General features: G+C 39.0%; 1 protein-coding gene across 10 annotated transcripts in view; it reads left to right on the forward strand.

The window, feature by feature from the left end:
- Nucleotides 1-17,600, forward strand: part of HDX (highly divergent homeobox) — a 54,793-nt gene that overhangs the window by 15,412 nt on the left and 21,781 nt on the right. For 9 of the 10 annotated variants that reach the window (XM_069811551.1, XM_069811554.1, XM_069811553.1 and 6 more), the window contains 2 exons: nucleotides 4,623-4,676; nucleotides 15,792-15,938. In XM_069811551.1, coding sequence (XP_069667652.1) covers nucleotides 4,623-4,676; nucleotides 15,792-15,938 — 201 coding nt within the window. The remainder of the gene's footprint in view (nucleotides 1-4,622; nucleotides 4,677-15,791; nucleotides 15,939-17,600) is intronic. The other variant, XM_069811555.1, reaches the window with a different exon arrangement.

A 17,600-nucleotide genomic window follows, 5' to 3' on the forward strand; every position in this document is an offset into this window, starting at 1 on the left:
GCTATGACAGTGACACGCTTACATTTTTTTATTTTTTGGTATAACTAGAGGAGAAATAGTTGTGCAGGAAACATCCAAATTGATTTTTTTCATGGATTTTTATGCCATCTGGCACAACATAGTCTAGAGACACTGAGATAAAAATCTTAAGACTGACAGGATGTGATACTGCGTGTGTTACGTTTGTGCATATGCCTGTTATTACCTTTTTAATTTATCCTGAAAGTGAACCACGTAAACAGCATACAATCTTTTCTTGTGCATTGCTCACTAGTATAGGGAGCAATACTTCATGAAGCATTTTGTGTTTGTTTTTTTGTTTTTGTTTTTTTTTTCTTTTTTTCTGACTTGTTCCTATCTTATGAGGATTTGAAAGAAAGCTTTTGTGTCCAAGCACCACTTTTCATCAGAATTATTGCTTTTCTTGGTAAACCTGAGGTTCGATGAGCATATATACTCTGGAGTAGATTCTATGTAGTAGATGGGATGGACGTCTGCAATTCTTATTTATAGCCTTTTCTAAGCTGAGCACTTTAGACGAGCTGTTCTTTCTCTTTCTTCCTTCTCAGATAGTCTGTCAGTATTTGCTATTACTGTTCTTACTTGAGTTATAAAATTCATTAAATGCTGTTTACTTTTGACATCCCAGTTTCGTAGAAGAAGAAAAGCTGTAAATGTGCACATCTGTTCAATAAAGGGCTGGTAAAACTGCAGAAGTGCAGATGATAGTTAAGGAAATTTTTCTGAAGTTTCATGAAGTGAAATACATTATTGATACCTCCAGCTGTGTGCTCTTGGTACTTTATTTCACTCTTGAAAAAGCATGAGTGAGATGTATGTCTTACTGCTTTTTTTAGTTCTTAAGGGAAATTTGAAATAACTTTGATTTAGGATTTTTTGAGGGTAGGGACAAAGTCTTTTTAAACAGCTAGGAACAGTTCATAGTAGGTGATGTTTTATCTGTTCATGTGGTGTGGTACAGATCAGAACAAGATCTCTGTAACTTTGTTTTGGGTTTGTTTTTTTTCTTCACCCACCCCCACTACTGTTATAATGACGTACCTATTATTTTGATAAGTGAGGAATTCATCTGTACCCTGTTTGACTTCCACAACTGTCTCTCAGAGACCTTGTTCTTTGGATTAGGATTGCACCTTAGACTAAGGGAGCTCCTGTTTCCTGTGGTATCCCTTGCTGTTCCAGAGCTTTAAACCTTGGAAAAACTGGCCAGGTTGCTATGAATTCACTTATTCCCGTAAGCAGGCATGCTGTGCACCTCTGAGATGACACTCTTCAGTATTAGAGAATTTATAAGGGAGGGCAAAAGCTGTGGGGTCAGAGCATCTAGTATCATGGCTCTGTGGAAGCTGCAGAGGAATAGTGTCCTACAGCCTGGCTAGGTGCCGTCGTACCTTGAAGAAACGACAGTGCTGATTTCTCCAGATCACTGCATTCCTTGCTGAGAGTTTTTAGCACATTCCAGAACAATGCAAAAGTAAGTTCTGTATCTTAAGAGGTGTTAGTGTATGAGAGTGATGCTTCCAACGCTCATTTATCACGTTGACAAGAAAATTTCACCTACTGCCTTCAAAGTCACGTGTAACAAACAGTGTATCCTGCTAGGCTGATAGCATATTTTGTCGAAATCATCAGTTCTGCACTAGTTTAAACCCCTCCTCCAAGTCCTTCCCTTAATTTTAAGTCCAGTATGACTATTTCATGTAGCTTATAGCTTAATAATATTTATATATTCAACTTCCAGAGACATAGATTTCATAACAGGTGCAGTCTGAATTCTTTTAGTCTTATGCAGGATGACACTTCTTTTGTATGGAGCCAGTTTCTGTTAATGTTATTGCCTGTGTTTAGTTAATTTATCCATCAGTGTAGGAATGAAATCCTTAAACTTAGGGAAATCTTCCTAAATTTAAAAACAGATTAAACCAGAGCTACATGATTATTGAAGTAGTTAAACATTCAAGCAAGATGCTTCTTCAAAGTCAGGACTGTGTGATTTATGTTTTAATGAAGTAATTACTGTCGTGTATTGGTGGGGTATCTAATTAGCAATTAGTTATAGCTTCCTTACTGGTTCAATTAATCAAATTCATGTTAGTGTAACTTAAGAGTAAATTTAATAAAGTGATCAATTTTAATGCCTGAGCAGTTTCAGTAAACAAATTGTTCAACCTACTTGCTTTTCTTTGTTTGGCTTTAAGCATATTGAACTAGAGAGGCTATTCTTGCTGTTCCTCAAGGCTGAATCGTGATTTAGTCTTGGTTTTCTTTCCCCAACCCTAAGGGACAAAAATACTGTTGAAAGTATGTGTATTTTTAATTACTTTGTTATACACACTGAAGCACAGTTATCTAATTTAGCCCTGCCTTCTTCAAGGGAAAATCTTAAGCCTTGCAGCCAGTATGTCAAAATAGTGTCTAGATATATTATATACTTATTTATTTGTAAGATTCACTTTGAGGATGCTGCTTTATATGAATGAGCTGCAAGTTTGCTTTATTTAAGAAACGGGAATCCATATTTATTTTGTGGGTTTTTTTTAACATGTCAGAGCAATTTGTTTACTTCCCTAGGAACTTTGGAAGACAAGAGGAGGACTTTCTTGCTAACTTTGGGCAGTGCAGCTTTTGGTAGTGTGACCAACATGGTCTTCTGAAGAAGAGACTTGAATAAAGTGTTTTGTGACTCATTTTTGTAACAGAAGCGGAGTTACCTTTGTCACAGGAGTTCCTCCACTTTATTTCTGGGATGAAATACTTCCAGCTGCATGAGTGAGGAGAACCTGTGGGGTTCTGGGGAAGACAGCAGCTGTGAGCAGGCTGCAAAAACACTGCGTATGGCCTCAAGTAATGCTGGGGGACACAGCAACCAGGACTGGGTTGGGGCTCTTGGTTTGTTCCAGTGCACTGAATTTGGGACAGTAAATCTACAGGTGAATTGGGAAAAGATTATGTAGGGACCTCATCTAGTGTAGCTGCTTTAATTAAGGTAACAGCATTGGCAATACACAAGTCTTGCTGTACCTTTGAACTTTCTTTAGCATCTGCCAGAGTTGCCATTTGAGACACAATATCTTTCCAAGACAAGCATTTCAGGTTGTCATTTTTGCAACTCACTGTAGCTTCCCAGTTGGACTAGGACTGGAGTTACCTGTGGATGCAGGATAACTCTCCATCTCACTCAGAAAAGAAACCCAAATGTAAAAAAAACCAACCCTTCTGCCTTTTTTATAGAACCAGTTCAGAATACTTGCATGTTGTCTTTCAAGTAGTTATATTGAGATAAACTAGTTGTATTTGGCATCATGCCTATCAGAACTTGTGTGCATTTGTCTTCCAAGTAACCGTTAATGCTCTGCCAGACTGACTGCTTTATTCATATAGAAAAGCACTTTTTTCTGTAGCCCCACTTTAAATTTGTGAATAGAAGCCATCTGGGTGGATACTGAGGATGCATTTACAGTGGATTCTGTGATGTGAAGCTGTTGTGTGGGATATAGAATTGTAATAGACCTAGTTTATACAGAATTTCTAAAATGTGTGTGTGACTAAGAAATTAATATTTTAGACACAAAAGCTGATGTAAACTTGCCCTTAGGGGGGAAGGGTGTTCATTTCTAGCCCCTGTCAACCCGCCTCGTGCTCTAATAAGAAAGTGTCTGACCTTAGGTCACCTCCAAGCGCTTCCAGCTAAAAGCTTGAAGAATAAAAGTATCTTATGGCTTGTACACTAGACAAAGTGTACCAGGTATTCTATATTTGGTTATGCTCATGCTACAAGATTCATTAGTAGAGCACTTCGCAAATACAAAAACTATTAGCGTAGTTTGATACAGTCAGCAGAAGTGCAGAGATTTTTCTTCCTCACATACATAGTGTGTATAATGATTTGAGATTGATTAATCTCTCAAGAGCTATGTTTAGTCTCTCAAGCATTGGTTGTCTGCAGCAGCAGATGAACATGGAATCCTAAATAAGCCTAAAATATTCCAGGCTGTGACACATTTCAGATGGCCAGGAAAAACAATCCAAGATTATTATTTAATAAATTCTGACCTCTGGGAATGATGGAGAAGCAATGGGAATCAAGGCAGCTAACCGTTGTCTTCACACCCCTTGCCCTTCCTTCTCCTACCTGATGTCCCTAGTTTTTCTGCTAATATGCAAATCCTTAACATGTGACATTGAATAGCTCAGTTACTAACGTGATAGGTTTTTTCCTGAAAGTTTAACTGATGTAATTGAAAAATATGTGACATTGGCCCTTGTCTAACTCCAGTCTGCTTAATCTTACCAGTTTTGTGATGCATTGAAAGTGAAGAACACAAAACTTGTGTTCTGAAATACAAGTTTTGAGATAGCAGAAGTACAGAAACACCTGAGTTCCCGTCGTGTTATCTTACCCTTACCCTTTGTTTTTAGCCTTACAACAGTAAGGCTATGTGAGACTTTGTTTTGCTTTTAAATCTTAACCTGTTTTAAAGACGTTCTTATCAGAATTGAATGCACAATACTGAAGTCTTCTGAAAGCTGCTCAGTATTTGCTATTATAGCAACCTAAGCTGTTGTTGTTTTCTGTTCTGTTTCCTCCTTCTCCTCTACAGATTTCAGGAAACCTTACTGTGCCTTGGATTACAGGTTGTTCCAGAAAAAGAGCAGTAAGTATATCTCCATATAAGTATCTAATGCATCAAGTGAAGGAATGAAAAGCTTATAAAAATGCATTTTTGAAAAGTTTGTTCTATTGATATTTTGTGGGGTTTTTTTCCCCTCTATACTTTGACTAATACAAACATTGTCTGCAGGTACAATGTTTCATTTAATGTAAAGTTGATGTATATCTTTAAAAGCAGGTCATGGTCATAATCCTGTGTCAAGTAATGTGATACCCAGACATATGAATAGTGCGATTAGCTGAAATATAACATCTGAATTGATAAGGACTGAGAGTTTAGAGCTCAGAATAAGTTTTTTTTATATTGAAAGTGAAATGATTGTTAATTGAGGCAACCGAATGCTTAAGAGAGTAGCTCCCTCTTCAGCTACTCTGCACATTCACAGAATTAGTCCACGCTACCTGTAGTAACTTTATCAAGTCTAATTTTATCCACATATATGTCATTTCACATTAGGCAGAATCAGACAAGTTGGTGTCCTCAATTCACAAAGGACTCCAAACCATAACACGAGGTATGAAACAGCTTTTGTCAGGAAAATACCTCTGTCCACCTCTTTTGTTTGATTACTGTTCAGCATTTCCATTCGAGAGTAGTCTGCTAGCTTCTCTTTGAAGAGCATGTCAATTCTGCTTGCTTACCATGAAAAGACGCCCTAAACCTGCAGGTTGGGTGGTACAACCAAGCTTTCAAGAGGCTGTTAGATATTAGTCCAGCTATATCAGAAGCAATAGCTAGGGAGATGGCTATCATGATAACCAAACTTATCCCATCAACACCCCCCCCCCATACCATTGAGCTGTGAGTGTCATGTGTGCTGCTTTGGCAATGATGTCTAGGTAATGGAAGAACCTTGCCTTGCCTTCTCCTCCCTTCTGTACCTGGTACTTTTTTCTTTTTTTTTTTTATTATTTTCAGTTCTTCTGTTTAGTCTTCAAAAGGTGTGAGTTTGGTAGCATTTCCTGTATAAGTAGGAGTCTAAGGACCACCACATTAATTGTGTTTTCTCTCAGGCTTTTGCTAGATGTTAACTGTACCACACATAGTTTCTGCAGACTTCGGTAGTATCACTTATTTCTGTTTATATAGATAACACTTTATAAGAGCATCTCCCAGAGGAACCAGTACTTTTATACAAATCCTGTTGTTGCTTATTCTGTCTTTTTTTTTTGTTGTTTTTTTTTCCTGAGTCCTAGTACTCTTGAGTAGGCTTTTTTAAATGTAGCCCTTTTCTGGAAGGCACCTTCCCTCTATCACTTAATGACCTTTTAAGACACCAAGCAGCTGGTGAGTGTCCCAGAGTACAGTTTCACTGTTCGGCTGAGCTGATTTCACAGCACATCACTGTTGAAAGGGGGACGTTTTCCACCCCCCCTCCCTACTGGTGTACTGCCACCCCATCCATAGCACTGGTGCTAGTATCTAATTGCAAGGTAATCCAGGTCAAGCGTCTGACCTGTCAGATGCATACTCTTCTGCTGAGTTTGTCTTTAGTGAGTTGAATGTACTTACTGGGGATCAGACGAGTGCCAGAGCCAGCTCAAAGTTGGCAGCAGGAGCATGTGGCTGGGAGCAGTAAAGGGAGTGGGGCATGATGCTGTCCCCTACTTTCCAGCACTGGACAGGTTGTTGAGGCATGGTGGTCGTGCTAGATATCTGACACAAGCTGTAGAATAAATTTCCGCAGTAAGTTTACAACCTTCAAGGATGTGGAAGTGCCTGCTTATTAAGGATGGTTATTAGGGAATTCTTTTTCCTTAGACCTTTACTCCTGTGTCTTTGTTAATCAATAAAATGCATAAAGCCTGTTGGTTAATACAGTCCCATTTGGCAACATCTGTTTCCAGATTTGTGGATGCACTTTCTCTGATTTGAATGCATAATTAGCCTTCTTAAGGAGACAAGTTTAGGAATTGGCGCTCTAAAACTGCTGTATACACAGGTGTAAGAAAACAAAAAGAGAGAAAAAGCTCCTACTTCCTAGGAAACTTCAGTTTCAGATGTGAAAGTCTTTTGAAGAAAGACCGTGAGGGAACAGAAATAGAATGGATACAGTTGTAGAACTGCGATTATGGCAATTACTGCCATTCAAACAGTAAAAAGGCTAATCTGTATTTTGTTTAAAGTGGAGAAGATAGTCCTTTAGATGCTCTGAATTTTTAATCTTTTGCCTTGATGTTTTGTTTTCCTTGCCCTGTCCTTCAACTGCATCAAGAGAGAAATAAAAACTGTGCAGTTCTGCAGAAACTCTTTCTAGTCTGCTCAGCTATGCTGTAAAATGACGTAATTCTGACTGTTAATGAATATTAGTCTAGAAATATCACCCTCTCAGTTATTCATGAGAATGTCTTTGGAAATTACAGAGTTCTGTATTTAGTCATGGTGCATGTGCAGTGCATTGGCCTTTACAAATGCATTGATTTTTGGTTTTTCACAGGGTGGTGGAAGGGTAACAAGGATTCAAAAATAGCAGTGAAGATACTGGTTGAAGACAATTAAAAGGGGGAAAACATATTTGCTTTTGTCCTTGCATTTAAGTTTTGAGTGTACTAACTGCTTAAGCTACATCTGATGTCTTAGCAGAATGGTTAGTGTTTATGGTAGCTATAACTTGGTATGCTAACTATGAAAAACATTTGTCACATAGGTGTTGAGTCTAGGTAAGCTGTGCCTGGCTTAGTTGTGAAGTTTTATTTTGGGGGAGAGTGGGGCTTTGGTTTTGCCTTTTTTTTTTTTTTTTTAAAATGTCTGATTAGAAACTGTTCTAGTGGTCTTAATATAAAGTCTGAAACACAAAGTCATTAAGAGAGCAGATTAAGGTCTTATAATTATTTCTGCCCATCATCCTTCAGAAGCAGGCATAGTAAATCACATGGTATGTAGCATGGGTCTTGGATGGGATTTTAAATGAAACTCAAGTTGTCTTTCATGTTAACGTCTGGGCTAGTTCGTGCGAGGTTTCAATGGAACACTGCCCTTGGTGGAGAAACTCACGGGGGAGCTGGTCTTGTATTTTCCCCTTACCTGGAGCAACACTGCATTGTAGTGATGGCTTCAATACCTTCTTGAACAGTGAACTGCTGCACTTTGGTGGAACTTCTGCCATAGGCAGGTTGGCTGAATCTGCCTAGAGCTTCAGCTTGGGGTCTCTGGCCTCTCCATCTGGCATGCATTTTGGGGGGCAGATACCTGAAATGAGTGGAGAGTTCCTGTGCTAAATTTTTATTTTTAAATTGCTTTTTCAATATTGCCTATTTGAATAAAATTCTGGAGATAGTGGCATTAAAGTGCTCCCCTCAGAGTCCTGCCTGTCACAGAAAGAGTACAGTAGATGCACTTTGAATCAGGTAAAGGAGCTGGTCAGTGTGAAACCTGCCACCAGTTGTGCTGGCACAGCTGTGGGCATGGGGAAGACAGCCGGATTGTGTGGAGGAGACTAGGTGGGGGAGATACCTTATTGGACTACGGTCTGTATTTTCTTTAGTAGTTATATTGATGTAAGTCTCATGCAAACTGTCGGCTGCCGCTGTAAGCCCACGTGCGCTGGAGGGAAAATATTTTAGAGTGGCTTTTAAAGTAAAATAAGAACCCATAGGGATTAAAGCTACCTAAAGTCAAAGTGTATCTTAGTTGTACCTTTTGTTTTAAAATTATACCAGTACTAACTTGTGAAGTTCTCTTCACCTGTTTGCATTCTTTTCCCCTAGAAGGGCAAGGGGAAGAAAACTGTATTTTAGTCAAGTTGGTTAGAGCATGTCTGAGTAAGGTAGTCGGAGTCTTCAGCAAGAGAGACAGACAAGCCAACCTGAAGATCTCAACAGGACTGAATTGTGAACACTGTCCTTGTTCATGTTTTCTGTGTCATTTGGATAACTGGTTAATGTTTTTCCTTTTTCTGTGAAATATTTCACCACATATCTCAAGGTATTTCACTTTGTTAATGTTTACCTTAGATAATAATAACATGCATAGCGTGTCGTGACCTTCTTGCTGTGAACAGCACCTTTTCACTACTCCCAACAGCAATCCTTCAATTCATGCAAAGAGAAGGCAAGTCTTACCATCATTTCAGACAAAATACATCTTTTTATTATATGTCATGCTGCACCTAAGTTCCACAAATCACCTAGGCTTATTGTACGCTGTGATCCTGCAGGCTGGAAATATGTCATATCGGGCCAGGAATTGGAAAACCAAACTTTGTAGTCAAATATGAGGAAGACATTAATAGGTTAAGTAAGAATCATGATAATTACTGTCTAAATATCAGTTTACTTTGCGGCTGAATGTTCACAACTTAACAAACTAGTTCAAAATCTCAAGAAGAAGGGTGAGTTCTCAGTTTGTGTGGATTGGAAGTTGGTTTTGGAAATTATGGAGTGAGATGACTGGAGTTTAGAGTGTAATTTTTTGGCTAGACTAGTCTATTGCACTGATATCTCTTTCTTTTTTTTCCTTTTTTTTTTTTTTCCTTCTTAGCTGTGTTTGGTTAAGAAACACATATTAACAGAATATATGTAATTTTGTCTGAGTGTTGAAGCAGTTACAGCTCTTTTCAAGCTGTGGTACTATGAAATATTTATCAGTCCTGCTTCCACCGCAGCAAACTTCAAGCTTACCCAACCAGTGGGAAAAGATGCAAAAAATCTCTCTTCCAGGAATCTTAACAGTTTGTGCACTAGCAGCGTGTTAGCAATAATAGTTTAAGGGTGCCTTCAGATGCTATTTGGCTTGCAGTCTGTTTCCAAACACCTTTTTGCCTGAAGGCTGTGCAGCTTGCTGCTGTATCTTCTGCTCTGAATGGAGCTGGTAGTAGCAACTCTCTCCTAGTCATTTGCTTTGCTAGGGGCCTTCAGGTACATTTTTTTGTCCTCAGAAGATTGAAGGTATCTCGTGATGGGTACTTATCTGCTCACCTGATGAGAGGGGACCTGTCAAGACTCGGGGAAAGGCAGTGTCTAGATACCAGCTCTCTGAATAGCTCTGGTAGTTACGGCCACGAGCTGCCTTTCATTTTTTTTCCCTGGGGAGAATCATGCATGGCCTGGGAGTCTTTAGGGCTTTACTGTGTGGAAACGCATGCAGTTTCTGCCTGTCTGTGGAAAGTATGGTTCTTTCAAAAATGCTTCCGATTGCACCGCTCCTGCACGGGCAATGTACACTGTGTATGAGCATCAGTGTCTAGCCAAAGCAGCAGGACTGCTTCTGTAGCAGGAGACTGGGTATCACTGAAATGGGGGACAGCTCTGTGACAGTTGTGAAACCTGAACTTAAAACCTCAAACTGAAGGAATGTGTAATCTGGCATAGCTTTAATGAGGTGAAATATGCTGGTAGTGTTAAGGGAAATTTAGACCCTCAGAATTTGTGTATGGGCAATGAAATCAAGATAAAATAAACTGAAGAGTAAGAATAATATTAAATGGTACAGATGGGAAAGGGGGAACATATGTGTGATGATTGATTCAGAAATAACTATTATTACATACAAATAAGATCCTGAGATATGAATTGATAATCCTCTGAAAAGGTCAGTTAAACATTAAGTAGCATCAAAGTTCAGAGAGCTGAATGCTGGCATCATTAGGAATGGTGAACAAAGTAAGCTAACACTATGCTTGTATAGAAGAATCTAGGATTTGTTCATACCTTGAATGCTGTGTGCACTTCTGATCTTCCCATTTCTCCCAAAATATAACAGAGAAGCAGTGACAGTGATCAAAGGCACGGAACAGCCATATAATGAACAACCAAATGGGCTGTATCTCTTCAGAGTTGAAAAGAAGTGACTGGGAGGGAGTGGAGAAGTGTGATGGAGAGCTTTAAAAATATGAAGAGTGTGGAGAAGCAGATACGGACTTACTTGTTCCAGTGTAAGAGTAGGTATCAAATCAAGCTAACCTTAGGTTGGCTCAAAAGGAGATTGGACGTGTTTGTTTAGGGTAACTTAAAGTAAGAAGTGCCTCCAATTTATAAGATACTGGGATTGCTAGGAAGTAAGTGTCACTGTTTGTCCTAGTTTACTTTTTACTAAACTTTAAAGAACCTTTAAAATATACAAAAAAAAGTATTACTTTCTGAGATTTCTTGCTGTTTCTCTGTGATAGAGTTTCTGAGCAGTAGTGACTAAAATTTGTTGTGAGAGGTTTGTTTGCTATAAATAACCATTATCTTAGAACATTTCATCACAGAGCATCAGAACTGAACTGTTGATTTAATATGATTTCACTGCAGTTTAAATAAACATAACTTTTTGTTAGCAACGTACAGTGCTCAGTCGCAGCATAAATGCAATAGTTATTACATTTATATTAAAGCTGTAGTTCTTTCATTTTTTAATGTCTTTTATTAATAATCTGAAGATTGTGTATAGCTTTTGTGCATGTGGTGTGAAACATTTTCAACTCATGCATAAAAACTGATCTAAAAAAGCAGGCTCTAATAAAAGATGGGGTAAGGACACTCCACTGCAATGCAATTATTCATACCAATTATAGACACCAGATTTGCACCACAAATATTGCATGCACAGTGGGTATTATGAGGGGCTCGGCAAAGTGCCAGGAATGTCTATAATAAACTGGGTCATCTCTTATAAGAATGTTACTACACTTGAGAGGTCAGAGAATAAGCAGGGTTTAACCCTGCGCTCGGCAGAACTGCTGATTCAATTTGTTCACAAGGATTGCTTTTCATTGTGAGTTGATAGTCTATTTTCTGCTGGAAGAAGCTTCTCTGCTTTTCAAACTGTGGACAACAGAACTGGTAAATGTAGAGAATTCAGCAAACAGTTAACACTGCTGAGGATAAAGCTGAGCCTCGAATCAGCAAGCAGGGGATCTGAAGAGAGGAAATGAGAATTGTATTCATAATAGTTGTTATAATGAAGTGAAAACAAGAACTGAATTACTGGCTTGTCTTCAGCTGTGGAAAGTTATGTCCTAAATATGAAGCTTTCAGTATTACCTTTTGATATTTTTTTCTATGCTAACTGATGCATAACCATGAATGTTATGATATTTATAGGACTGTGGGTTCCTCCTCTTGTTTCTTCAGCTCCTCTGATGATACTAAGCATGAGAAGGTTAATAACTAAATTGATGGAAGTATAGTTATATGTTCAATGTAGAAATTCTACCCTTTTTCTCACAAAAGTAATTAACTTTTATAAAAGCATTATGTAATTTTGGAGCAATTTATAATGCAGGTGTCAAACTTAGGTATAATCTTTGTCAAGGGGACAATCCTGCAATTGAACATAGTTTGTGATTTCCCTCAGAAATTCATGAAGAGGCATATGGCACCATCAGTTATACAAAGGTGGGTAGTCTGGATCTACATTTTGTACAAGCTGAAGTGTTATTTGCATCTAGTGAGCATAAGGGTCGAGACTGATCCTGTTACAGTGGTGCAGCAAGTGAGAGCAGAGTAAGTAAACGATCTTCCTTTGTGCTCTCTGAGATACCGTAAAGCAGCTGACTTTGTGCACAAGCGTGCAGGCAGACAGCTCCTGCGGCTCACTTCATACGCGGTGACCTGCTGGCCTTTCAGCAGGTTCTTTGTGAATCAGAGCCCTTAAACGTCGAGAATCTTTCTTTCGGGGCGCTGGTAAAATTTCAAGTCCAGAAACCTGATAGATTCTGTCTTTCATTGCTGCAAAGACTGACCAGCTGTAGTACAGTCATCGCGCTGCCAAAACGTACCTTTCTGCAGACAGCGCTTTCAGCTTCTCTGAGGCTCAATTCCTACCTGCTCGGCTGTGTTCAATACGTTACTCAGTGTTGATCTTGGTAGAAAAAAATGGCAAAAATGAGATAGAGACTCCAAAGTAGAAAAATTAAAGCAGGATGAGAAGTACTAATTGGAGAATACGCTGAGTTTGCTGGGCTGGATTGAGCCAGGCATCTCAGTAAGGCTGCTCTCCTCAACCCTGAGGGGACCTGACTTTTCGTACCATTTTCTACTTACATGCGCTTGTTTTTCCCCTCAGTTCTGTTCCTGCTTTCTGGACTCTTTCATGTGGTGTGTGTTGTGGGTTTTTTGTTTTTTCTTTCATATCAGTTGACTGAAAAGACTTGTTCTCCATTTCCTTCTCTGACCTGTGATTGGTATCAGTGTGATTCACATGCTGCTGCACGAGCTCTTCAGGAACGAGTGAAAGGATAAAGTACCTGGCGTGGCAGTAACTGCAACAAAAAAGCGAAAATACATATTGTCATCTGAAACAGTAGGGATTATTTTTGACAAGGAGGTAAAACAAAAATTTTAAGTTCTCCCCCCCCCCAAAGTGGCTGCAAAAGACTTCTTCGGGAATGTAGCTACAGGGGAGTTCCTGTAATTTTAAAACATCTACTTTGATCTAAACTGTGGAGACTGACTCTACAACCCTGGTCTTGTAGCAAAATTATATAGCAGTTGTGAGGTGACAACCATTGAATAGTGATTTATCTAATAAGATTTTTATTAAAACATTTGTAGTAGTTCATCAGAATTAACATACATCCACTTAAAATGAAAAAGATATGACACTGCTTTTTTAAGTAAAATTTTTGAAGGCCAGGTGGTTTTGCTAAACACTGCTTTCTCCACTTAAAATTCTTGTATTTAGTAAGTAAAAGCTGAGCAGCCTCTGCACCCTTCCTACAGTACCATCCCTTTGGTAACTCTGTCTGTAGTCAGTTATTGTGTGTCTTTTGTCTAACGTGGGATCCTTTTGCATGTTACAACTAAAGCTTTTCTCTTAGCGAGTATTCTTGCCCTGTATTCTTTCAGTAGAAGCAGCATTTTGTTAGATAACTGGAAAATCATGTGGCAAGCAGAAATCTGAACTTACTCCAGCATCAGCTGTGCAGCCTTTGGTTTTTGTTCTAATTTGGCTGCTGCAACTAGGTGAGAGAAGACAACACTAACTGGAGTTTGCTCCCTTACATCTGCAGCAATATTAGGCAGATTTCCTTTTGCTTCTCTCATTTCACCCCTCCGCTGGGGATGGGAAATTTCCACAGCATGTTCCAGGTGGATTATTTAAGCTGTGCATATTAAATATGAAGAAATTTTTTATTTTATTTTCCTGATAATTGCAGATCACAGGAAGCTGTGTGAGTGGTGGATTGTTACAGCAGTGTTGTCAGCGTGAACTCTCCACAACCAACAGCGAATGTCACTTACTTATTTATGTCTAAAAAATGCTCAGCGTACTTTAGAAGGTGAAGTTGCCCTGAGCGTTCAGGAAAGTGGGATAGGCCAGAGTGACTTGTTTCTCCATGTAGTTGAGTGTTGCTATCGCGCTCCTTTCTGCCTTCCCCTTCCTCAACGCTTGGCTGCTGCTCCCCGACTGCAGAGCAAGAGCTCTTCCCATCACTTCCAGAAGTTACAATCTATTTTCCCAACAGCTATAAGAGGAGATATTGCTGCAGTGATTCAGGAGATAACTATACTTTTGTTCTTTGAAAATGGCTTGGAGCTCAGGTCAAGCATACAGGGAAAACTGGCATCTGCTAAGGGTGAGTGGGCATCAGGGATTTCGCTTTGCTCAGCAGGGTGCTCTTGAGGTGAAGTCCACTTACTGCACTTCGCTGCTCAGCCTAGAGCAGCCTTGAAATGTGCCAACTGGATTCCTTTTAGATTAAAATATAGACTGCGGCGTGCCGTCCGGGAGTGCATCTCGTGTGCCGTGGCTGCTAATAGGTGCAGGACCGGAGGAGAGCTGCGCCCGGGCAGCGTGCGTGGTGTGCCCGCGGGCTCTCCGCACCTCCCGCCTCGCTCTGCGGGGAACCTCTTGGGGTCCTGTGTGTAGGACGTCAGCTGATGGATGGGCAGCTTCTCTAATTCTGTACCTGAATGTATGAAATGATAGCCAAGAAAAAAATCGGAGTGCCTGGTAGCAGTTAATAATGGACCATATTTGAATATAACTGGTACTTTTTTTTTTTACTGGACCACCTGGGATTATTTCAAGGAGACAAGGGTTTGATACCTCTATTTTATTTTCATACATTAAGGAGACTCAGGTGCTTCTAACTTTTTTAGAAATAGTAATTTTTAAAAGAAGAAAATTGCAAGGATTACCATATTCTGAAGATTAACAAAAATTAAAATTGGTAACTGTAGAAGATTGTCAAATGATTCTAGTTCTGCAAAATTTATTTTTACTTCATTTTAAAGTTATTTTATTCTAACTTTCAACAGTTTTTAAATGAGCAAACGCATATTTCAGCTATTGAAATCATGATTATGTCTTACAAAATTCAACTGTTGAAATAATGACAAATTTGGCACATGTGGCTACAGCTTACTAGTGCAGACTTTATTGTTGCGTTTATGTACTACTAATAGCAGGAGAAGTGACAAACATGGGTTGGTGTAAAGAAACTGTAGATTTTGGTTAAAATTCTGGGCTAAAAGCCTTTGATAAAGCTTGTAAGTTCTACTAGCAAATGATACCATATGCCCACAACAGTTCAAGGAGTGGTAGCATGTCTAGGATTTGTTTTTCAGTGTTACTCCTTTTATCAGTAATCCACTATCACATACTTTGATAAATGTACACAAAGAGTTAGGGAACTTGCAAATAAACAGTGGAACCAATTTAAACTCTGAAGCTTACCAAATAAACATTAAAGTATTCCCTTTAGGAACTCAGAATCCTTTGAATTATGCATGTATTGTAGTTTGCAGTAAGATAAAAGAACTCTAGGTGGGGGAGGGTGAGAAACTTGAAAAGCCTTAAGGAATAATTTGCATAAATTGGGTGGAGAGAGTAAACAGCACAAGGGGAAGAAAGTTATTTTCAGTAAGGCCTTATAGAATGAGATAAAACAAATTAAAAAAATCAGGTGGAGTTGAAACAAAGCTGAAGTGCTTTAAACTTGTGTTAGCACTGCCATTGCCTTTAAAGCAAATCCCAGGGAACTCTGTACTGCCCTGGATAAAAAAACAAACTTAAAAAAAAATTTCTTAAGGGAGAGTTAAAAGAGAAGAAAAGCCATGGAGACAGTATAACATGTGTGTCTTACTGTATGCAAGACCTCTGGAAATTAAATGAATAGCATAGGCAGAATTTTTTTTAAGTCTAACAGTATTTTTTTTTATCTTACAGTTACAGGACCGCACACAATTTAGTGACCGAGACTTAGCTACCCTAAAGAAATACTGGGACAATGGCATGACCAGCCTGGGCTCAGTCTGCAGAGAGAAAATTGAAGCTGTGGCTGCAGAATTAAATGTTGACTGTGAAATAGTGCGGGTAAGAAATCTAGAGTCTTCCCTTATCTTGTCGCAGAAGCAAAAATAGGACAGATGAAAGCCTTTAAAAATTTCATGAGGAAGCTTGAAATAGATTTCACGTATTACATAATGAATGACCATGTTGGGAAGTGCTCTCTTGCTCTTTCTGCAGTCTATATATAGAAAAAAGCCCTCAGGTAAGAGTCTTATTGATCAGCAGCAGCAGGAGCACTACGAGCTGTCTGATGTTCTCTTTAGACTTGAGTAAGATTTTAGGTAAAAGTGTTACATTTTTTAGGGATATCCTAGAAGACTGAAAAGTGCTACTAAGATTGCTATTAAGATACAAAAAAGCCTTTCTAAAAATACAGGGGAAATATTTCTCATTACTGCTTAAAGGAAAAAATCATTGTCAACATAGCAAAGAAAATGCTCAAAAATAAGAAAAAAAAATTTTACAAGACTGTCCTGAAGCCAGGTTGAGATGTGATAGAGGGCAAAGGGTACTGCAAAGAATTCTGGGTCACTTTAATTTGATAGTCTGTATAGGTGTCGTTGAGGAAGGATTGCTTTAGGAACTACAGGTTTGGTGTAGATAACGTGATTCCTGAGAACCATTGCACATTATCTCTTCCAGAGGTTGGGAAGTTTGGTACAGCATCAGTTGTTGCCACTGTATTCCCAATTACCAGACACATCATCACTCTCAAACTGTGGGTGTCTTATTCGCTCAGAGTGTTTCCATTCTTCAGAAAAGAGTCTGACTGTCTTTGTAGTCAGTACAAAAACATGAGTCTTCCTTTCACTCATAATAGGCATGACAATTGTGACTAGTCCTTTCAGCCTTCATCTTCTTTTTCCACCTCTTTCTTAAAATTCTGACATTGCTACAAAAGCAGAACTAGGAGCCCTTATTTGAAACTGTTCTTTTATGGAGATCTCTCTTGGGTTGGTGTATCAAAATGGTACCAAAGCTACTTTCAGTTTTGAACACTAATTTGGTTATTTACTTGCTTGTTTTCCTAAGCACATGTGAATTATAAAAAATTAAATTCTACTTTTGGAGACTGAAAAGAATTACTCTTTTCTCTGTAGAGAACAAAGCTTCTCCTTATTTTCCAAGCTCTTCAGTTTGCTTTCTGAAAGGTGAAGCTGTTTCCACTGACAGCATCTCAAAATGGGCCTCCTGGATATGAAATACCTTATTCACAGAACAGTAAGACTGATACCCATGCTTCGTCTCCCTTACTTTGCTCCCTTAAGAACATCCTTACTGGCACACATGCGATGACAGTATGAGGTTCTGTATACATCTTTCAGTTGCATCTGCTTGAAATGCTTTTGTCTTCAGGGTAGGTATACTGGGCTCTAATCAACTCTGTAAGACTCTCTGGCATAACCTGTATTAGAACATAGACACATGAATGAACAAAAAGATTTCTTTTCTTCGTAGTAACTGGTGGTGTTGCCAGTATCTGTCCTACCTTGGTCTCTGGTTCCTCTGTATGGCAGACTTGAGAACTGTAGTAAGAATTAGGTGGAGGTTGGTCCTGCACTATGCTGTACTATTTCTTTGGTTTGTAAAGGCTGAATTAATGCTACAGGACATATGTGAACTTCAGTGCTTCCTGTTGTCCTTTCTCTAGGGCATGTTCTGTGTGTACGAGCTGTAGGACAGGTA

This window comes from Haliaeetus albicilla, chromosome 23 (assembly GCF_947461875.1).
Source record: "Haliaeetus albicilla chromosome 23, bHalAlb1.1, whole genome shotgun sequence".
Lineage (NCBI taxonomy): Eukaryota > Metazoa > Chordata > Aves > Accipitriformes > Accipitridae > Haliaeetus > Haliaeetus albicilla.